Source organism: Phasianus colchicus, chromosome 2, assembly GCF_987193195.1.
Source record: "Phasianus colchicus chromosome 2, bPhaCol1.hap1.1, whole genome shotgun sequence".
NCBI lineage: Eukaryota > Metazoa > Chordata > Aves > Galliformes > Phasianidae > Phasianus > Phasianus colchicus.
The window spans coordinates 38,979,549-39,003,631 of NC_143437.1; the positions used below are offsets into that span (position 1 = coordinate 38,979,549).

The 24,083-nt window shown below is 34.8% G+C and overlaps 1 protein-coding gene across 8 annotated transcripts in view; it reads left to right on the forward strand.

Annotated features, from left to right (window-relative positions):
* SIPA1L2 (signal induced proliferation associated 1 like 2) overlaps positions 1-24,083 on the forward strand; it is a 162,797-nt gene that overhangs the window by 65,710 nt on the left and 73,004 nt on the right. For all 8 annotated transcript variants that reach the window (XM_090135423.1, XM_090135420.1, XM_090135425.1 and 5 more), the window contains 5 exons: positions 5,408-7,115; positions 12,639-12,772; positions 14,725-14,913; positions 20,508-20,682; positions 23,280-23,383. In XM_090135423.1, the coding sequence (XP_089991549.1) occupies positions 5,651-7,115; positions 12,639-12,772; positions 14,725-14,913; positions 20,508-20,682; positions 23,280-23,383 (2,067 nt within the window). In that variant the 5' untranslated portion in view covers positions 5,408-5,650. The remainder of the gene's footprint in view (positions 1-5,407; positions 7,116-12,638; positions 12,773-14,724; positions 14,914-20,507; positions 20,683-23,279; positions 23,384-24,083) is intronic.

The window sequence follows — 24,083 nt, forward strand, 5'->3', positions numbered from 1 at the left end:
TCTTCAATATTTTTATCAGTGGCTTGGACAGTGGGATTGAGTACACCCACCGCGAGTTTGCAGATGACACCAAACTGACTGCTATATTTGACACAATAGAAGGGAGGGATGCCATCTAGAGGGACCTGGACTGGCCTGAAAAGTGGGGCCATGAGAACTGAGTGAGGTTCAACAAGGCCAAGTGCAAGGTGTTGCACTTGGTTTGGGACAAACCCGGGTATGTGTACAGATTGTGAAGAATTCACTGAGGGTAGCTCTGCAGGAGACAACTTGGGTGTCCTGGTGGATGAAAAGCTAGACATGAACCAACAGTGTGTGCTTGCTGCACAGAAGACCAACTGTATCTTGGGCTACATAAAAAAAAAAAAAGCAAGGAGAAGGGAGGTGATTATCTCTGTGAGGCCCTATCTGGAGTACTATGTCCAGGCCTGGGCCCCCAGCACAAGAAAGACTTGGAGCTGTTGGAGTGGGTCCAGAAGAGAACAGTGAAGATGATCAGGGTTACTCTCATGTAAAAAGGTTGAGGGAGCTTGCTCTCTTCAGAGAAGAGGAGGCTTCAGTGAGACTCTGTTGTTGCCTTCCAGTACCTTAAAGGAGCTTATAAGATGGAGGGAGATTGACTTTTTACATGGGCAGGTAGTGATAGGATGAGAAAGAATAGTTTTAAATTAAAAGATGGGTATTAAAATTAAACATTAGGAAGAAATTCTTTACTTAGTGGATGGAGAGGCACTGGTGCAGGCTGCCCAGGGAAGCTGTAGATGCCCCGTTTCCAGAGGTGTTTAAGGCCAGGTTGGATGGGGCTCTGGGCAGCCTGAGCTGGTGGGTGGCAGCCCTGCCCATGCCAGGTAATTGGGACTGAGTGATATTTAAGGTCCCCCCTGACCTAAGCTGTTATATGATTCTATGAATCTTGTACATGTTCCGAAGTCATGCAACTGTACTGCCTTGACAAGAAACGTGATGCTCTTGTACATGTACTGTACAACACGTAGGCTGTTGTCATTCTTAGTTAGAATTTCCCCCTCTCAACTCTGCCACACTATCCTAAATAATCTAATCTGTGATATGATTGTTGGTTGATTATTCTGTAGGAAAATGTATTTCTGTAACTATCATTTCAGCAAGGGTTTCTTTTAACTTTCTTCTTTTACATTTCTCTTGCAATAATTATGATAACTGTAAGGAAAGACAAAGCAAACTAAGAAAGTGTGCAACAAATATTCACTACATAGCGACTCAGATGTATTTCCTGTAGTCAAATGAAGAACTTTCCATCTTTCCTCTGTCTCTTATCTATGTCTGTATATTAATCAAGTGTCTGAAATATTCATATGAGAAGTAACCATTTATACTCTAGTAGTTATAGCTTTAATTGTAAATTTGGTATATTTTAACTTGAATCACTTTTTCATGAACTGTGCTCATAATTTGTTCATTTTATTATTTCCAAACCATTTTGCACAGCTGCAATCTGAATAAGCAGCTCAATTATAGTTAGAGTCATCTTTTAATATTCACTGTGCCTCATAGAAAACTTTGAAAGAAATGTTCTATTTAAAGACAATTATTCTTAAATATCATGGCTTTCTAGAGACATTTGCATGAAAACAAATGCCTGAAGAGCTCATCTTCCTTTTTTATATTCCAGTCTTGAGTAATAATTCTCCTGTGATATCATAGTCAACTGTCATATGATATGAGATCACAGTTCTGTGTGACCGGAATTTTCTATCTTGGACACATGCTTGAAATCCAAGCATAGCCCTTCTTTTGCTAACGACAATTGGGTAATTTTGATTTTAGAATCAACTTGGAATTTAGCTGCAGGTTTAAGAAATAAATGCCTTTAATATATGTATTTTGTATGAATTTTCTTGTTTTGAAAAGGTACTGGTTTTTTCCTAGATTAATTTTAGGAAATAATATTTTGGATCAGATTTGTTTAATGGGTTATGTTCAGAATTTGTGAAAATATCAGCAGCTGAAAAACTACATACATTTCTTCTTTGCGTTGTTCATTTTCATTGAACAGAATTTTCTTGTAGATTTGCTTTAAATTCCCATAAAGTAGCCATTGTGTAGCTGCTACTTTGCCAATAGTGGCAAAAAAAAAAGAGAATACTATATTTCTATGTATTTCTTTGAAGAGTGGAAATTAAGCAGAATCTGAACACACGTAAAATGTTACATAGAATTATGTGAATACAAATTATATGTCTTATCTTCAGCTTTTTGTATATTATTTCTTCCTACACTCCTATTTTATCAAATTGCACTTCCCATTTTTTAAGATTAGTAGATCTTGAGAGTCATGATTTGTAGAATTGTCATCTTGATAAATAGTAGAGATTAATGCTTTCATCCAAATTATGCATCCTTTTTAGGATGATAACATTACATAATAATAGGGGCAGATTTCCAAATTCTTGATCAACAAAATGGTTACAGAGACTTCTTAAATAATTCATTTCCGTCTATCAAGGCTGACATGAGGCAGGGTTACCAAACAACCTCCTTTTGACAGGATAGCGCAGTAGTACAGTTCTTATTCATTGCTTTGCTACTGGCACAGGAGCGTCTGTGGGCATATTTCCAGGTCCCCAGGAAACTTGGAAACATTCCATTTTAAAGAACTGTAACTGTGGCTAACAAACCAGCTGCTGTATTGAGCTCAGAAGGAAGTCTTTGTAGCAGTGTGGAAGGAACTGAAGTTATTTGCATAACATCCAGCAGCCTTAGTGAGAAGAGTTGGCAAGAGGATAGCAGCAGGGTAGGCGGCATCGAGCTTTTATCTTCTGACTTAACTGTCAGTAATTCCATTCTTAAATTGCAAAATGAGAAGAGAAAGATGTGAAGATTTCGAAGGAAATGATGGGGACAAGCGAGTACTCATGGTCTTACTGACAGTATTCTTTGTGGAAGTAATAGTTTATTACATTTACCACACAAAAGAAGTTCATATCAAATAGTATCAACGTTGTCTCTAGATGTTTGTGAATTGCTCAATTCTTATTATGGAGAGAGAAAACCATTAAAAATAACAAGAAGTACAAGATAATATAATCAGCATAGGCCAGCTGTCAATCAAAACATGCTATTATGCTAAGTTTTGAGAATTTACAGAAACGGTCAGTGCCATAACACGCACACTTTACATTTAAAACAGGCAGATTTTGTCTATTAGGCCAACTTTTTTTTTTTTTTTTTTTTTTTTTTAAGTTTCCTAGTATATCTTAAATATTAATATTTGAAGATGTGATCAAATTTTCAATAAAATGCCAACCAAGAATTCTAGAACAGGCATTTCTTCTTCTGTCATTCCAGCTTTGCTCTGTAAAGAATAATAATACTCTTTTTAAATGTTACCTTTTGTAAAGTACCTTTAATTAAAATGCTCAGGCCATGCTACATTAAGTGTTTAAGGCAACACTACCGGAAAAAATTGTCTTGCTTTCACGTTGCCTCTGGGTTCTTTCCTGCTATGTACAAATAGAGCAGTTTGTGAGACTAACTGGTAAGTTACATTATGGATTTGGATTCAAAATAAGTAGGGTGGTAGTTTATTTGTTACTATCCCTTTTTGCCTCCCACCACTTCATATCCAACTTTCGCACAAATGTGTATGATGGGAAAAAGTTAATAGAAGGGAAGAAAAGAATTGAATTTTTGTAGGATAAACGGTCTTACATTGGCCTTACATGTATTTTCCCATTTTGTAAGAGCTTATTTTTGATTAAAAAATAATTTCACAGAGTAGCAACTTCTATGAATGGTTTTGTGTGGGAAAGGACAAGAAGTCTAGAAGATGTGACTCTCCGTAATTAAAAAAATTAATCTTCAGTAAGCAGCTAAATATTCTTCCTGATATGAAAAATTGCACACTATTTATTCTTAGTACTTCTTTTACTTGCATAATTAGAAAGACGATTCTGGAGTAGCTTAACCTTCTTTCATTGTTGTTTATTTGGTAAAGTTGACTTAATCTAAAAACTTCACTGTTCATATAGAGAACACTTCCCATAAATATTTCGCATTTAAAAAAAAAATGCTGTCAGCTGTTCATGTTAATGTGAATCTCATGGAAGTTTTAATGTATCTCACCACTATAATATTAGTTGTGCCACAAAAATGTTAAGTGTATTGATTGGTACTTTTCTTTCTATGTCGTATTTTCATAAGTCTGTGTTTAAAAATCCTACCTACTTTTTCTGAACGATTGTTTTTCCAAACAAGTTAATTTATAGAGTTCTTGGAGTCTGGTAAGGAAACCAAAACTTTATTTTACTTGACATAATTAGCTATCAAACAAGTTTTGAGGAATTCATATGTAGTACTGGGGCATTAAATATAGGGAGAAAAAGAAGTTATTTTCTGAGCTCCTCTCATTATCTCTTATCTTCATTGAAGTAAGTGGAGAACTCATATTTCAGTCTAATTTGACCTGACTTTCTTTAACTCTCATAAAGGCATGTATGTTTGTTAGTCTAGTTTTATGTGATGGGTTAAAGTATGTGTTCTGCTTGTGAATGAATCTTCACAGCATGAGTTACAATCTTCTTTAAGGTCATTAAAGCTTTTAAAGATTTTTTTTTTTGGTCCTAGAAATTCCAAATTTGTAAGTAATTTAAATCTTATCAATAGGGCTACTCTCTTGTCTGATTTATGGAAGACAGCAAATGTGTTCTCTAGCATAGGAACTACATTAACAATCCACATTTCCAGCTAGTGGAATGTAATGTAACAAACAAAGCTGTTTGCACTCTAAGTAAAGGAAGAAGCATAAGGTAATCTGCTAGGAGGGGGGGTTGAAATACATTTATTCACTGAGTTATCATAGAAAGTTTACTAATCCTTAAAATGCTCTTTTAAATGGAAAATTTTGATTTGTCTTTCATCCTATCTGTTTTCATATATTTTACTTACATTTTTACCACTCTTGCCTCAGTAACTCCTGTATTAATCAGTCTCAAGCAAACATTAAAAAGATGTCTTTGAGATGACTGTACTCTCGTGTTATGTAAAAAACAGTGTTTAAGTAGAGATTAGGCATCTACTGTTACTGTCAGTATTGGGAGGGAAACGAAAAGGACAGAGTTGTACATAGCTGATATGTTTGGCAGAACTGGTCAGCTGGCTAGACAGTGTACATGCACTGGTTGGCCATTGAACAGGTGTGCAAGTCCAAACTATTCACATCCTGTGGGGATCATATAGGAAAACTGGAATTTTTGCATTTATTGTGTTTTAGGTGGCAGAGAATATAAAACCACAAGAAACAAGTCTCATTAGTTTCAGTTTCATGGGGGGGATAGTATATATATATATATACAAACAACACTAAAAACTTAACATTGTTGACTATAAACATTTTAATACGCTTTGTTTTCATTTCTTTTCTAAACAGATAAAAGACATTTGACTGGATTAATACTGAACTGAATGCATCTGAACGGAAGGAAGTGTTTTAAGATTGCTCTCCTGGCAGAAGTTGGACAAAAATGGGACACTGAGGGTTCTACTTACTCTTTTGGGAAGACTGTAACTGTATATTTACTTTGGGGTTTACTGGCCCATAAAAAAACAATGTAATAATAAAACTAACAGTACATTTATGTAACTTTAGTGGTTCCCCTCCCACTGACTGGACATGAGTGATCAAAGGTCTTTGCAAGAAGATAAGCACAAAATCAGCAGAACTTCTTCAAAGTTCAGGGAGTCTTCAAGAAGCATGCAATCTGATGATTATTTTGCTAGAAAACTTAAGGCTTTGAATGGTGGCATGGGTCCTCCTGTCCCTTCAAATGCATCTAGCAAATCTGAGAGTAATCAATCAAATGGTACACCAGCTGTGCCTAAAATGGGTGTTCGAGCAAGGGTGTCTGAATGGCCTCCCAAAAAGGATTGCTCTAAAGAGCTGAGTAAAGCTGCTTGGGAGAATCGACCATCAGCTAGTTATGAAAGCGTTGGATCAGTACATCCAAATGGACAAAATGACCAAAATGAAGGGCAGCAAGAGGAGCTAGAACTGGAATTTGCAGAGGGAAAATACTCTATTGGGGATCTTTTTGTTCATTCTCCTCAAAGGGGACTTCATCCCATAAGGCAAAGAAGCAACAGCGATGTGACAATAAGTGATATTGATGCTGAAGATGTTTTAGACCAGAATGCTGTTAACCCAAATACTGGAGCAGCACTTCATAGAGAATATGGCAGTACTTCTTCAATTGACAGGCAAGGATTGTCTGGAGAAAATTTTTTTGCAATGCTAAGAGGGTACAGAGTGGAAAATTTTGAACATAAAACCCTTGCTCCTTTTGGATTTCCTGAGTTTTTCCACTGTGATCCTTCAGTTTCTCCAAGTCTACATGCTGCTGCACAGATTTCCAGGGGAGAATTTGTCAGGATTTCTGGCTTGGATTATATGGATAGTGCCCTGCTTATTGGTCGAGAAAGGGAGAAATCTTTCAAGAGGAGACTAAAATCAGAAACAGTAGAAACGTCTCTATTTAGAAAATTACGAACAGTTAAAAGTGAACATGAAACTTTTAAGTTTTCTACTGATCTGGATGATAGACTCGACAGAAATGTTCGCTCTTGGAACTGTCAGAAGTGTTTTGCACATTACGATGTTCAGAGCATTTTGTTTAACATAAATGAAGCAATGGCTACCAGAGTAAATGTGGGAAAAAGGAAAAATATAACCACTGGGGCTTCAGCTGCATCACAAACTCAGATGCCAGCAGGCCAAACGGGAAACTGTGAATCGCCTTTGGGAAGCAAAGAAGATCTCAATTCAAAGGAGAACTTAGATGCTGATGAGGGTGATGGGAAAAGTAATGAATTAGTATTAAGTTGTCCTTACTTCAGGAATGAAACTGGTGGGGAAGGAGACAGACGGATTGCACTTTCTAGGGCAAATTCAGCATCTTTTTCTTCAGGTGAAAGTTGTTCTTTTGAGTCGTCTCTGAGTTCCCATTGCACAAATGCTGGTGTTTCAGTGCTAGAAGTACCAAGAGAAAACCAGTCGATTCACAGAGAGAAAGTGAAGCGTTACATCATAGAACACATTGATCTTGGAGCATATTATTACCGCAAGTTCTTCTATGGAAAAGGTAATTTCTTCTAATGCATGCATGTCTCAAATTGGTTGCATTAGATTTTACTTGCTTAAAAAAAAAAAATTCTTCTCTATGGGAAGACCTAAGTATTACTGAAGATCTTGAAATGTGTTACTAAAATTAAGCCTCTTAATATTTCCCTGTGGGTAAGCAAGAGTCCAGTGGATTATGTGTAAAGATATGCAGTACTTGCATATATTCCCTAATTGTTGGATCACTAAAATTGGTAGATGAAGTAACTTTTCTGTTCCAAGACTTTCTTGGAGGGCAGGATAAAAAAGATCAGTTTTATACTCAGAAAAAGCCATGGAAATACCAATCCTCAGAATGGAATTCATTATTTCCTAAAAGGTGTTTCCAGAAGAAAACATTTCATTATCAAAGCTCATGACTGCCTTCTAAATTAAACTGTCTTCTTGTGTCTCTAGGGTGTTTGATACTGTGCATACATATGTATGCTCATTAAACACAGAGCTGTTGACAATGTTTAATTTTTGAGCCTTAAGAAGATTTTTCTATGCCTTTCTCCCCTCCTTTTACTCTTTTGGGTATCTTCAAACTGCAAAGTAGCAGAGTGCTCTTCTCAGTAGAGTAACTAACTTGGCTTGAATTGTTATTCAGATAAGAGATTTCCACTCTGATCTGCTTTGGCTCTCTGTATTCAGCGCTGCTTTGCTCAATGTTTTAATCCCTGTTTTTGTAACAGGCAGAAACCCAAAATACGTCTCTGTCCTGTCTGTGTTATGAGTTCCCGCTCAATCTTTTTGCATTAAAAGAATGAAAAAAGGAAAAAAAAACAAAAAACAAAAAACCTGAAAAAAAAACCCCAAACACCCAAACCTAAGACTTCCTGAAATCATACTTCCTTTGCCTTCTAACTGTATTTGAACAGCAGGAAATAAGCTCCATACTGTATTCCTTCCTGTACTCCTGTGACCCTTCATGAGAGACTCAAAAGAAAGTCCAGTGAAGTTTAATGATATGGTGGAAACCTAGGACATAAAGGTTGTAAAAACGATGTATTTAAAAGAAAAGGAGGGAAAAATCTGGAACTGTGATGTATGAGAAAGAAAAAGGCATATAGTTAAGCAAGGATGGGCAGTAAATTCAAATATTCAAAATCGCTAGGCAGGTTACAATGGACCAAAAAGTGCTGAGGGAGTCAGAGTGGAAGAGAATGAAGGGAAACTTGTGAGAATAGTGTGTATTATTTGAGAGGCAGAAGAGACGATTGGCATAGACAGAAATAATTGTCAATGGAGAAATGTTGTGGTATGACAGGCAGAAAGAAAAAAAGACAAGGACTAAGCCAAATAAAAGATGACTTGTTTGTGAAATTCTTTTACAGTGGAGGTGTTAGAGGTTCCAAAGAGCTGAATGTTTTTGGTTTTGTTTTTTGTTTTTTGTTTTTCTTTTCCAATGAAAAACAGTGTTGGAAGGAAAAAGAAAAATACCTGGGTTTGGCCTCTTCTCCCAGGCAACAAACAGGACCCTAGGAAATGGCCTCAAGTTGTATCAGAGGAGGTTTAGGTTAGACACGAGGAACAACTTTTTCTCTCAGAGAGTGGTCAGGCACTGGAATGGCCTGCCAAGGGAGGTGGTGGAGTCACCGTCCCTGGCAGTGTTCAAGGGGCATCTGGATGAGGAGCTGTGAGATCTGTTTTAGTGCTTGTGGTAGCAGTGGTAATGTGAAGATGGTTGGACTAGATGATCTTATAGGTCGTTTCCAACCTTGTGATTCTATGATTCTATGAAAATACAAAGAGAAAACACTTTAAATAAGATACGTGGAACAAAGTTAATGGTTTTTCTTGAAAGCTGATGCAAGTGAAGTTAGTTTTAATTAATTAATGTTCTGATGTTAAATGATCTCTTGATTAAAAATAAAGTGTATTTATGTTAGTGTAGTATTGAAAACTTAAATAGTATCTGTGAATTGTACACCATATAGTAGAATATTAATGAATGCGAATTGTTAATATCCTTGTTACTAAGTGTTCTGTGGGTAATGTTCTTCAAAAGTAAATACCATGATGCATTTAGTATTCAGGAAGAAACTGTTATGTTTTCGCCTTTAAAATCATATATATGCCATGCCCTTTTCTGTATTAAGTTTCAATGGAACAGTAATAGAAGCTGTACAAGAGAAACCTTTATTTGGTAACTCTTAGGAGTAAAAGAATAAGCAAGTCAGGGCACACATAGCAAAAACTCAGTTTTTGGTATCTGGTATCAAAGGGATCAGGCATGTATGGAATCTCCAGATTAGCTCCCACTGTGAGTGCAGTTTTACCTAAAAAAAAAAAAAAAAAAAAGCCCATAGAGGATATAAAACAGGTATTTTTCCTTCAGCACCAAAATGTCTTGCTGTTGTGCTGATCTCCTGTGTAAGAAAAAGTGACATTTATATGCATACCAAGTCTTGATACCACTCTGTGACAGCGAGTTATCCTAGCTGATTGTTCACTGAATTGTAGATTTAATAGCACAGTTGAATTTAGCAAAATGATTGTGGAAGGATGAAATGAAAAATTTAGCAAACAATAGTCACTTGTATATAGAGACATATGTAATGCTACTGATTTTCTTTGCTTTCAACAACATATCTGTGATAGAGAAACAACTTTCTGCATATTTGATTTAATTCACAGTTTTATAATTGGCACTTGTCAGCATACAAGTTTTATTTCTGTTTTAAGATGCATGGAAGAAACACCCGGGCATGTGTAGCACTAATTATTCTGTTCCCTTTCAAGAAATGAAAGATTTGGAATTCAATCTTCTGAAATGAGCTGCAGTTTTATATTGCATATTTATAAGCATTGTAACTATTGTTAAAATCAGATCCAACAAGACTGATGTAAAATATGTTAATGTTTAAGAAAAATATCTTCTCAGTGTCCAGTTAAGGTTATCAAAAGCTAGAACATCTTATTTTACCTAAAGGTTTTGATTTATTAATTGTGTCCTTCAGTGACCTACATGTTTGTGTGATGGACTGAGATGAGAGGGGGAAAAAAATTGTGTTGATTTTTTTAAAAAGGATAATTGAAGCATGCTGTTGTTGTCATTGAGTTTTCCTTTTCTTTTTGTGTGATTATCCTCATAATACCTCAAGACTTGACTGTTATTACTATGCTTTGTATTTGTGGGATGCTTGCTAACAATTTTTACAATTGTTGGATTTATGAACTGATATCAAAGTGGAAAAAAATGTCTTAAAAGAAATGTACAGGCTTAGCAAGCTTTTGGTATTAACTCAGACTTCTATAAGACCTTCATGTAAGAAGGAATGTTGAATCTGTTCCTCAAAATGACAGATAGAGTATTTACCGTCTCTCTTCAATCAGCTAAAAAAACAGCATTTTCCTCTTTCATTTCAAAAAGATGATACTTTTAATTCAATGTAAATAAATTTAATGACCTTAATGAGTATGTAGCTTGAGATTAAAAAACTAAGAAACAAAACAGCAACTTAGAATTAAAAATGTTGTCTCTAAACGTTGGAATATATACATTCATAACATTTTAAATTTTTTATCTCTTATCCGCTAACATCTTGTACAACTTATCTGCCAAGCTTGCATTTTTCTGCTCAGTAATATAGCTGCCAAGGTGCATGGTAAATGTGGAATATAGTTTTCTCTACCTCGAAACAGAGAGCTATAGAAACTAAGTTTAACGCTTGTCAAAGCTTGATTATGCAGCTATGGGGAGTTATGCTGTTCAGAATGTTCGACCTATGAGTTTTATTTTTTCATTCACACAGAAATTAATATTTTTATAATCTGTACAATCTTGTTCCATTGATTTGTTAAGTTTACTAATTGAAGTTCAAAATTTTGACTTAACACTATGAAGTATGAACTATAATTAATCCACGCAGGTATAATGGCCAGGGTGGAGAAGGAGGGAAGAATGTAGCGTAGCTGGTGAGCATGAAAGAATAGGTTTGACTGTGCCTTTTTGATCCCAGGTGTTCCTTGCAAAAAAAGTTTTCTGTCTATAATGTGCTGCTACTCGTTTTCTTTCCAGTGGGAGATGGACTGTAATCACCAGTTTACTTTATAGACAGATCTTTGGAAGACTACTGGAAATGTAATTTAAAATTGGTTTGACAAATAAGTCTGTCATTTACATAATTAGAGATAACTTTATCTTTTTGTATCCATTCCAAGCCTGGGATCTCTGGGATAACTTCCCAGTAAAAGAAATTTTGTGGAAACTTCCTTATTCATTTCTGAAAACTTTCTTATTCATTCATCAAACTAGTTTAATCTAGATAATCTTAAAAGGACAAATTAATCTATTGCATCGTTACTATTAAAAACCTAGAGTTATAGCATAAACCTGTTCGGAGGAAAATTCCAAAGATCATCAGTCCAATTCCCTATTTAAAGCCACCTTTTCTGAGCAACCGGTTCAGAACTTCATCTCTCTAAATTCTATTTCCAGAAATAGAGATTTCACAAACTCTCCTGGCAACCTGCTCCTTGGTTTGATTCTCCTCTATGGAGAGCAGCATCTTGTAACTGTGGAATCTTGTCCCTTCTTTCTTACCTTGGAGAAGAGTCTGGTTCTCCCTTCACTGTTACTGTCGTTCAGGTGGTGGGGTGACACTTTTGCTCTCCTGCTCTTCTTAAGGCTGTGAAAACTTACCTCCTTCAAGCTTTAGCTCTTCTGTTATATGCTCCAACTTCCTTTTATCTTCAAAGTTTTCTTGGTAATTGTCTGCTGGACTTGTATACAGTTTTGGACAGAGGGTGACAGCATTGCATGTGTGATCTCAAAAATGCCAGATAAAGAGGAATAATCTTTTTGCTTGACCTACTGGAATACTCTGGCTAGCACAACCAGAGTGTGCTTAGCCTTCATTCCTACCAGGCTGTTCTGCTAACTGCTGTGCAACTTAGTGCTCACTGGGCCCCATGTCCTTTTCCACAGAGCTGCTCCTGAAATAGTTTGTCCCAGTACGTCACAGACATACCCCTACTTGGCCAGGACCATTTAGCTCAATGACCAATTTAACTTTACACAAAGATTGAAGAGTCACTGGTCTCAATTTTCACTCATCAAAACTGAATTGCTGACTGTAAAGTGTTAAGCAAGAATGAGAATAAACTGAAAGAAATGAAGGAACCTACATGGTACCTTATTTGTTTGGAGACTACTAACCTTTAGTGGAAACTTTATCTAGATAGGGTTTCTTCAAGCTAGTTTCTTATAGTGTCATGCAAAAAAAAAATTATTTTGGTATCAGAAGTTGAACTTAATTATGAGTTGTGTGATGAATTATCATTCTACCCATCAAAGTTAATATTTTGTGATTTACATGCTTACTGTATATGTACACCCAACTCTTACATAAAGGGTACACCCAATTTATTTACAAATCACAGCACTCAATAAGAAATAATACTTTTTTTTGGTGCAAAATTTTTTAATGTAGTTTGAACATTTTCTGGGAAATTCACGCTTCATTATTCTCTTCTTTTTTCATTCAATTTTGTGCAAAAGAGCATCAGAACTACTTCGGAATAGATGAAAATCTTGGACCTGTAGCAGTCAGCATCCGGAGGGAGAAGGTTGAAGATGCTAAGGAGAAAGAAGGATCTCAGTTCAACTATCGTATAGTTTTCAGAACAAGTGAGGTAATATTATTTCAGTAATATTATTTCAGTAATTCTGCAAAGGAAAGCTGACTTAGAAGTTAGGGTGCTAGTTGTTCGCTAACTTGGAAAGTAAATCTGTTAATTGGAAAGAGATGTTTCTTGTACTGTTAGTAAACATAGTTGCTACCTAGAGCAAAGTTCTCCTCTCCACTGCTACATACAATTTTTCTTTTTAGATAGGCATTTTTCTTTTTAGATAGGCATCCAAAAGGAGGTAAGTTGGCTGAAATTATATATATCTGCAAGAGGTAAGCAAGGAATCAGGTAATAAGAACAAAGCTGTGGGTAAATTTGGACCAAACTGATAAATGTTATGCTTCTAATGATAGGAAAAAATGATTAAGAAATGCAGGGGAAAAGAGAGGGGAAAAATATGAAAGTGAGTACTAAAACTTGAGTGTACTTTTGAGTGTTCTATTTCAAACTATTTTCTTCTTCAGAGCTTCTTCAGAAGCTATTTTCTTCTTCAGAGCTTCTTCAGAAGCTTTTTTCTGAGAGACGTTCTTTATGCACTTCAGATAATTTGTGGAAAGAACATTACAGCTTCCTAAGGAAGAGAAATGGAGAACTGCTGCTCTCTTCTCCTTCTCAGGAGTAACCAGTGATAGGATGCGCGTGAATGGCAGAAAGCTGCGCCAAGGGCATTAAGAAGTCAAATACTGAAACAGCCTTCACAGTGAGGTGGCTGATGCCCCAGGCCTGCCAGGTTCAAAAGAGTTCAAGGATAATACCCTCAACTATCTGCTTTACCTTTTGGTTAGCCCTGAAATGGTTAGACAGTTGGACATGACGGTCTTTGTAGGTTACTTCTAAGTGAAACTATTTTATTCTATTCTGTTAATATGTTAGTAACATAATTACTTTAACTGAAAGAATAGCTTTCATTATTATTATGGAAGGACATTTCTCTCAATTTTTATTTCAAATCAATTAGTGTCTCTTGCAAATGTAATTTCTTTATGACAGCAACTAGGTCTGATTTGCATGGAAATGCACAATGTTATTATCCTTAGGACTGCTTGCCTTCTATTACTATTAAAACATGTTCCTGATATCTGTGGGCTCATGTACTTTTTAGAAACATGAAGAAACAAATTTTTTTTAAGGCTAGTTTTTTCCTTCATTGCCAAAAAAAGATGTGCCTCTGTTTATGGAGAGTAGTGATTTAGGTTACACACTTCTAAGTAATGTCTCTTTTTGCCAATAAAGACAAGGTAGTATGGTTTAAAAAATGGATGGATAAGATAAATGAAGGTGCCATTAGTCATGGCTTACCTTCGCTGTCCATATCTCCAGAGATATGGACTCCGTCACAGCTCTGGGCAGCCTCTTTTAACACTTAACCAACCTATCCATATAGAAATTCTTCCTAATGTCCAATCTAAACCTGTCCTGGTGTGACTTGAGACCACGTCTGTGTGTCCTGTCACTTGTCATGTAAGAAAAGAGACTGGCACTCTCCTTGTTGCAACTTCTTTTGACACAGTTGTAGAAACAGTGAGGTCTCCCCTCATGTTCCTTTTCACCAGACTAAACAAGCCCAATTTCTTCTATTGCTTCAAATAAGTTCTTGTTTTCTATTAGCTCCACCAGCTTCATTGTTCTTCTCTGCATGCTCTGGAGCAATTCAATATTCCTGTTGTTACAAGGGCCTAAAACTGAATGCAGTATTTGAGGTGTGAACTCACCAGTTCCACATACAAATGGACAGTCACTTTTCCTGTTCTGTTGACTATAAATACATAACTGAGATAATAAGAGCCCGTGTCCTCTTTAAAATTTATCTAGCAGTCTTTTTACTCATTTAAGAAAATTGAATACAATGATATTTTTCTTCATACTTTATTCCATGCTCTTTGTAAAACCTGAAGACATTATCTAAAATTCTTTCTAGTATTATAATTCAAAAATGCTTTATATCTTTATTGCAGCTTACTACACTTAGAGGAGCAATTTTAGAAGATGCTATACCATCTACTGCAAGGCACGGCACAGCAAGAGGTCTGCCTCTCAAAGAAGTGCTAGAATATGTAATACCAGAGCTGAGCATTCAGTGCCTGAGGCAAGCATCCAACTCACCCAAAGTACCTGAACAGCTACTTAAATTGGATGAGCAAGGGGTATGTAGCTTATGACTTTTATTTAAAGATTATTCATTTAGAATGTATTTGTGGCAGTGGGGATTTAAAATATTTTGGAGATATTGATAAGCCTGGATCTTTAATGCAGATCGGTCACTTTTTTTTATTTTGGTAATATTTACTTATGAGCTCTGCATTCCTATTGACAAAATGAGGTTAACTTTTTTAAGCAAATTATTTAAAAAATATGTTACAACTTGGGAAAAATGATTAGGCTATCGTGATCCTCTTTAGACCAGTGAGTGGGAAAAAGATTATAACTAAACTTCTCATGTCTGTATTGAGTTATTTCCATGATCTTTTTTTGCCCTGTATATACTGTGTACAAATGCTATATGCAAATGAAAATATTTCTAATATGTTTCCTTAATACTGCTTACAGGTAAGGAGGCAAAAGGATATAACATATCTCTATGTCTTAAATTTTTATTTCTCTTAACACTAATTTTCTGATTAACTTTTACAGTAGATTGAACAGAATCTTTCTGGGTTCAAACAATGGAAATTATAATTGAGACTATGTAATTAATTAACTGCACCAGTAATGAAATATTCACCATTTTTCCCTCAAAATTTATGCTTATGAAGTTTGTGTTCAATAAAGAGAATCAGCCTCACTAGAAGCTTGTAGGTAAATTCATAGCTTCTGAATAATTTGGAAGGACAGACTTATGAAGGGATTTCATTGAAGTGTTAAAAATGTTTTCATTTTATTTCATTTAAAGTAAGGATTACATTGTCTGTGCAAAAGTCAATATCTGTCTGTTAAAGCTGATGGATCCTATTGTTTATAGCAGTGGTATAAGTTTTTTTTTTTTGCTAATTCAGTTTCAAACGTGGTTGTGTCAAACGTATTGGTGTCTACCAAACTTTTCCTGTGACTGACAATTGCTCAAAACAAAGTAAAGGTAGAGTGAGGAGTATTCTTTTTGGTTTAGAATATTAAGCTGGTTTTGTATGCATGTTTTATTATTTTTCTTTGTTGTAGTCTTTGAAGAAAACTTCTAATTAGTAATTAATTTTGTCCAAGGTCCATATTTTTTTACTGTTTTTGTCAGTGCTTCTGGTAAAACAACAAAAGAAATCAGTAGCGCTCTGTTCTGCATATGAGAGTTCTTGATCTCCTGTTGCTCTCAGGATTTCCTGTTTGAGTTCCAGAATGAATTTAGATTTGTCTAATAAATAATATCCATTTCCTAAAAGCACTGGATGGTCTAGAGAGCATGGAGTACTTGTTTTAGTTGACTTCAGTGAGATATTTCCCAAACTCATGAAAAGTATTTCTAAAAAATAGTTATGGAGATTAGTAACTTCAATGGGTAGGGTAGTTTTAAACATCAACTCTTAATTTTGAGAAGCAGTGGTACATAGCACTTCTTATTCTTAGTGCTTGGTTCTGAAAATTCAGTCTTGCTTTGGAATTGACTTTTACCATGCAAAATGTAGTATTATTTTATATACTGCTTATTATGGGATAATTACTTAGGTATAAGCAAAAAGCTGTGCATAGAACTGGCATGAGATCCATTTATGCTTTTAATCCACTTATGTACTTCATGCTTTCAGTTTATTAATTAAGCTAACATACAAAGAGTTATGCTTGGTAGCTGAAAGTGACAAGTGCCTGAAATGTCATGAATTTAAAAATATGAATCGAGATGTAAAGGTTTAGTACTGTCACCAGAATAATAAATATTTTGTATAACAGTCTATTAAATGTTTGTATAGTTCTTCAGCAGACTAAAGACTCTTTCAGTGTTATGAAACAGGTAGTGAAAGACATCAGTAGTTCCAGTGAAATCTAAAGTGGGCTGTGGAGAAAGCATGGCTAAAGCATTGTCCTTAAAATAACAGTAGAAAGCTGATGCAAAGTGAATGGTTGACATGATTTGAGAATGTAAGTAGTTCCCAGTTATTCTGACATGCGGTGATCAGTGTTACATTTGACTGTAAATTTACAGGAAAATTCATTAACTTATCTGCAACCTTGACAGGATTTCTTTTCTCTTTAATTCCACTCCACATTTCTACTAATGGTTTATGGTATATATACTTTTTGATATCAGTCATCACTCTAAGAATGTTCACTTTTCTCTCAAACTAAGGCTTAAGATCACAAAAAGCCCTAAGAAAATAGGAGCTTCGAATGTGGTGATATTTAGTTGCTTTTAGGTTTTTTGTCAGAAAAACTCTGAAATCTCCACATGGTAAAAGTCATCAAGTTGTTGTTATGTGATAAAGAATCTATGCTGTTTAAGACAACAAGGCACAGTAATGAGTGATTCTAACTTGAAGTTGTCATTTTGAGGAGGTCTATGCACAGTTAATACATCACACAAAACACTCATGTATGTAAATAAATTTAGACGTTATTTTCTGATGTCACGTTATTAAATAGTTCTCAATTACACTAAACACAATATTTCTTGTTTAGAAATCATGAGATCAGAACCATGTCTGAAATTACGTATACTTATGGAAGCATGGAATGCCATTCCAAAACTGGCAAACTTTATCAATTTAAATTTTCTGATATTCTGATGTTTTCACATCAGTTAAATGGCCCATTTAAGATGCTCCCAAAGCTCATTTACATATTTCTTTCTTAGGCATAGACTTTCTACAGGTACCTTGATTTCTGCCTCTACACAAGCAAATGATTCTGAGCTGAGTTACTTTGCTTAAATCTGCTAATCTTGTGGGCATGAGTGCTCCTAGTGCATGGGAGGGAGGCTCAGATTATTGCAAGCATACTTGCAGCTGCTGTTTTGTTAGGGAATAGTGGTATTGTTACAATCAACCTTGTATATGACCACTTAGAATTTGCAATACTTGTCCATGAATTGAATATCCAGGATTAAGTGCTTCATGGGCAGGACGGTTTTAAATCTTTCTCTTTACTATTTCTGAAGGAAAGTGTTTTAACCATGAAATGACAGGATGTTTTGGAGGATGCTTCACTTCTGTTTGGAATTATACCAATGATTCAGTATCTAATTCAAAAACGGCTCATCTTGGAAAGAATGAAGGAGCATCACTGCAAATTTCTAGACTGTATATTTAACTCAAGTGGTTCCCTAACTTGCCATTCACTTGTAATGTTAATTGTTGCCACTACTGTTGTAAAGTCAAGGAAATTAATTTAAATTTCCTGTTTTTTAAATTGAAGTATTAGACACTGAGCTGGGGTAGAGGTGGCAATGTGCTACAAGCACTCTCATTCTCTGCTGAAAAGTATCAAGTAACAGTACTTCCTATAATCTGATGTTTATATGAGCAGTTCTTCCAGTTTCTTCCATTTAGGGTTCATGCTAGTTTTACATGGAATAAATAGTTTCTTTGCAGTCGTGCAGTCTGGAATATTTTATTAGCTACATAACCCTCCCCAGGCACTCTTTCAATGTGGAGATCAATCAGGGAGACATTCTGGATGGATAGTAGATATATGGCAATCAAAAGGAAATAGCAAGAGCAGACTGGGATTTCCCCAGAGGTTAGAGGTCTAACTAAGGCACCTTCAGCAGTGTACACATCCATACCCCTGAATCTTCTTTTATGTGATGATCCATTTCATTTCAAACTATGGTACAGTTTCTAGTTGCTCTGTGTGGTCTAGGTGCAATGTTTTTGCAGTGTCATTCCTCATTCCTGTCCTTACTGAGCCTGTATGTATTCTATATTCTATTCCTAACTGATCCCTGGTTATAGACCTTCAGTCAGAATATGTAGAGAGCACATAAAGACTCACCCTATGAAAAGCAAATATCAAATGGAGAGGATGGACTGGGGCTTGCGAGAGAGGGGAAAGGGCTGCCATTGTGTGTTATTACAGTCTGTTACATACCAGTAGATCAAGTTCTGTAGTGTGCTTTTACATTTATATAGATCTGCTGAAATTGCAGAGCTAGAGCAATTTATACAAGGTTACATGGGAATAAATTGTCCCACTGATACTTCAATTTCATTATATGAAATGAACTTCAGTCTAGTTGATGTTTTGAAGAATTTTGCTATTGATTTTAATAGTCTACTGCTATCCTAGTACTTCATTTCAATACACTTAGGTTTGGAGCATGAGATTCATAATGTCAGTGATTCTGTCTGTAGCCTACACTAATGTGGAAATCCTTAGGATATTCTATGTATTGGTTGTGCTTGAAGGTAAATAATTAAACCAAGAATGCTGTCAAGTTAGACCCTGAATTTCATGGGAGACAAGGAACCTCAATTTTAAAATCATGAAGCACAAAAAATTAGGTTAGTAAAAGCACAGTGAGAGTTTCTATTCCTTCAGGGGTGATTTAGGGAGCTGCAGGGTTTTTTTGTTTGTTTGTTGTAATTGATTCTTGGTAACTGTCTTGCATAGAACTCTCCAATAAATGTAGCATTTCTCCAATTTACATGAAGTAGGAAAGTTAAGGAATATTTAAGTTTGGAATTATATTTTTGGTGCTTTTTCTTCTGTATATAGTGTGTTTTCTTGATTCAGTCTTTTAGTGTTTTAATTTTACATCTTTTCCTAGAAACTGCTGTGATAAAACATGAGAGCAGTAGCATTTCTGTGAATGTACAATGTACTTAACAATATAGACTGTTTTACAAATGACTGAGGCAAACCAGACTGTTCATGTTACCTCTGATCTACTGTGAAAGACTGTCTAAATATAATTCCTATTTTGGGCACTAATCCTGAAGTTTGATTAGATGTCTGAACATCTGGAGAGCTGAGTGGTGTGTATATAGACAGTGGATGGTGTCTGTCAGTTTGTGAAGCTCTACTAGTTGTCAGTTAAGAATAATAGGTCTACTACATAGTGGTTTCCAATCTGTCATTTTAAGTATGCATCAAAGTTAAGAAAACAGGACCATATTCCACTCAAGAAATAACTTTTTTTATATTAACATCCTAGCATTGAGAATGATTTATTTAAGAAAACTCTTCAACTACTATTTGATTTCTAGCTTGAAGTATGTTGTTCTTTATACAGCTTGTATTTACATGTTAGAACCTTTGGAAACTGAATATTTTGTTGTTGTTGTTTAAACAGACAATTTTATGGGGTGGACACAAGATTTATTGAACAATAAAATGGAAATTATTATTCTGAGAGTCTGTTTTTATATTGCCTTGCAAGAAGCACATTTTGTGAATGGTTGCTATTATTGAATTAGAAGGTTATGAAGGGAAAGTTCCTGTATAGGGAATGGTTTGGCTGAATCTTAAATAGTAGAACTAAGGGAAAATAAACCCACCTTGGACAAATACACAAAATTTACCAGTTAAAGTTCCAATACTATAAAACGCAGTAGAGGTTGTGCTTCAATAGATCTGTAAGTCAAAAGTTGTCTTGCACTGTTTTTAGATGTTTGAATAGTGACAATCCGGTTTTCTTTCAATATATGTGTTTGCTTTTTGCTTTATATGGTGACTTCGTTTCTCAAGTAAGAACACAGTTTTGCATTTCCAAATATTTTCTGCTAGACATTAACAGTGTCAATATTATAACTTTCATTCATACTAATGTTGATTTTCTTTGCTTCTGTAATTCTTTTCTTGAAATTTTTTATTTCAGCTGAGTTTTCAACATAAGATTGGTATCCTTTACTGCAAAGCAGGCCAAAGCACAGAAGAAGAAATGTATAACAATGAGATGGCAGGACCAGCTTTTGAAGAGTTCCTTGATCTGTTGGGCCAGAGAGTACGGCTAAAAGGGTTCAGTAAATACAGGGCTCAGCTAGATAATAAAAGTAAGTTATGTTTCTGACCTATGGTAGGAACTGCAGTTCTCAAGTTAATCTTCTGCAAATATCACTTTATCTTTTTGTTGTCATATCTTTGAATTTTGGTTAGTAATGTTATATGGTAGACAAGGATGATGAAGTAGAGCAAAAACAGGAATTGCAGTGTTAATGATACAGTGGCACACATCTTTATTAGCAATGCTCATCACTGCTCTTAACTTCAGCTTAACTCATTTTTTTTAGTTTAATGTGATTTTAACAGGATTTTGTCAACTGGTCATGATAAGCAGTGATCTTCTTTTCTGTAGCTTGTCAGCTGCATCCTGGAAAAAAAAATCAGTTTTTGTATGCTATACGAGTATGTGTAGTAAAAGAGAAACACTGTTAGCCAAGTACATCATTTTAAGCTATTAAGTTCTGCTATCCTGTGTATACTACATGTCCTTATAATCAAATGGGAAAGTTGCTTAAACCGTTAAAGATAAGCTGCCAAGAAGGAAACTGAGAAAGATATTATTAAAGGAAATTAAGGGAAGACTTTCTTGTTTTGTGTGGGATCTTTTGTCTTTTGGATAATCACAGAGATCTAGGAATAGATAAGTTTCAACTTTCTTTGTTCTTCCTACCACTGAGTACCTTATCTAATCTGGTTCTTAGGATAATCTAGCTGCAATTTTTATCTATATGCAGTTGCTTAAGACCAGTAGTGTTATTTCATTTGCTAAAAATGCTTTTCTGCACAAAAGCAGATGTGCTTCATTACTCAAAGAAATTTAGCTGTTTTTTCCCCCGAAATTTGTGAAATAAGTGTTCAGAAAAGAACAAGTGCAGAAAAACAAAGTCCAGATACGCTATTTGCTAAAAAATGTTAGCAGAGAAATGTTTGTAGTAGCAGCCATTCTGCAAATTCAGAAAGAAAGGTACTTAAGAAAAGTTCAGTGGAGCATCTGCTGAGTTAGAAAATTCTGGCTTGCTTAATATAAGGAACTTTCTTGCTCATTTTCAAAGTACTAAATTTAAATCTTTTGAATAAGTAGGATGTTGTATAAGAAATTTTTTCTTTTTAAGGTAAACAATCTGCTTTTCTGTAATTAGTATTTTAAAAGGATTACTTTGTGCAATATCTGTTCAAGATACTTTGTCCATCTTTAATATCTAATTGTAAAAGGATTCAGGGACTAGAGTTGCCAAGCTCAGTGTAGTTTAAGCAGATATTTACATTGCAAGAGTTAGCTGATTTCCCCTTTCAACATCTTCCAAACTCTGTCTGTCTAGAATGACACAAAGTTTACAATCAAATTAATTTCATCAAGGATTTTACAATAGAGGAATACAACAATGGTTACTTTGTAAAATAAAACCTAAATAAGAAAACTTAAGTGGAAATTATGCTCCCTATTTGTTATGAAACTAATTCATACTGCTTGAATGCTAATGAACTTAATTTGTGCAAACATAACTGATTAAGCCAATTGTAATATGAATGTATTCAAAACTATAAACACACTTAAATGCTTTCAAATTTAGAGCTATAGATATACAGTGTAGTTACTGCTGAATGTTACACTTAGGTGTATGTTACAGCACGTTCCCTACAGCAGATTGCATATGAAAGCATCCAGATGGGTTTAGTGTTGCCTATAGTCCAGTTTGTGCCCATTGCTCCTTGTCCTGGTTCTGGGTAGCACTGAAAGAGCCTGCCCCCCCTCACCTATACTTTAAATATCTATAAGTATTTATAAACAATTATAACATATGGTCACCATTTAGAAAGTAAATGTACACTATGTAAAAGAATGCTAGAGAATGCTTATTACTATGAAAGATGTAACATTGTATAAAAGAAATAAGTGAACATTGAAGAAGTGAAGAAAAAATGAGAACTGCCTTGGCAGAGTAGAGTTCCCAAGCTCTTTCTTTGAAGGTAATTAGTCATACCTAAGTAATCCAGACATCAAAGTGAATAACAAGGATTAATTTCTGACTACAAAGTAAATCCCATCTAATTTGCTGTAAACATTCTGAAATGTGAACTGTATTTCTAAACTGGCTAAATAAAAAATTGTATCTGATATGAAGTGTATTTCATTAATTTTTAAAACTCTGAAAATTCCCGACTAATTTATCTTTACATCATACTACAACATATTATGTACATATTCTGTGATTTAAAAATGTCTGATCTGCAGTATGTGTTTTATTATGAGATTTGAAGTGTCACTGCCAGTAGTTTATTTTTGGTAAAGAATGGGATTAGTCGATTGTCTTTATTAAGATTTTAAACAATAATAATATATATATATAATACAAAACTAAACTATTTGTTTATTTATCCCATGAAATATTAAGATCTTACAGTACTGGCTTACACAAAATTTGTTCATCCCCTGGACAGCAATCTCTGAGAGCAACTTCTTGCAGAATCCATCTGTCATAATATGAAGTTACAGAATAGATTTTATTTGATACAGATTGTTTTTATTCTTCTGAAAAAGGTTTTAAATTGCATTAATAGATTTAAATCATAGCATGTAAACAGTGGTGTCCTAGAAAGTCATATGAATGTTTTATTTTACTGACCTTATGATTAAATTCATTTTCAGCTGATTCAACAGGAACTCATTCCCTCTATACTACTTACAAAGATTATGAGTTAATGTTTCATGTATCAACAATGCTTCCATACATGCCCAGTAACAGGCAGCAGGTATGTTATTTACCATTTTTATATAATTTTATTTTATAGATATTAACACAGAGTTACTGTTTTTCAAATAGTACTGATTTTAATTGAGCTGAATTGTTTTTATACAAAGTGCGTCTCAATCTCATGATTATATTCTTTTTTTTTTTTAAATCAAATGATTTTTGTAATATCTTTATACTTCATTAACTCTTTCTATATTTACTTTTCACAGTGCTATTACACAGTATAGTTGCTCATGGCCAATCAGTTATTTTCAGTTTGGAGTTGGTTTATATCTTACATATGTTTTAAATGTTGTATGGAATAAAGCTTGAAAATAGTCTTATGGTAAAAAATGTGCATGTGATAAGATTTCTAAAAGACTCTACTTCATGCTGCAGATCTTAAAATGTTTACTGATGCATGAGCTTAATATTCAATGCCTAATTGTATCCTTCAATGGGTCTGCTTCTGAAGTCAGAAAACTGCCGTGTACTTATTTCTGATAATTCTCTTTGCTTACCTGATATTTAAAATATCTTCAAAGCATTAAGGGTGGCTAAACAATAGCACAGCAACCAAAGTGTGCACCAATAAGGTTATTCTGTCTTGCCTGTCTCAGATATTTCTTGTAACCAACTGAAAAACTACAAGCACATTTGGTATAATATATCAACATCATAACTTAACAGCAGAATTACTGCTCAGACTACTGATAGTT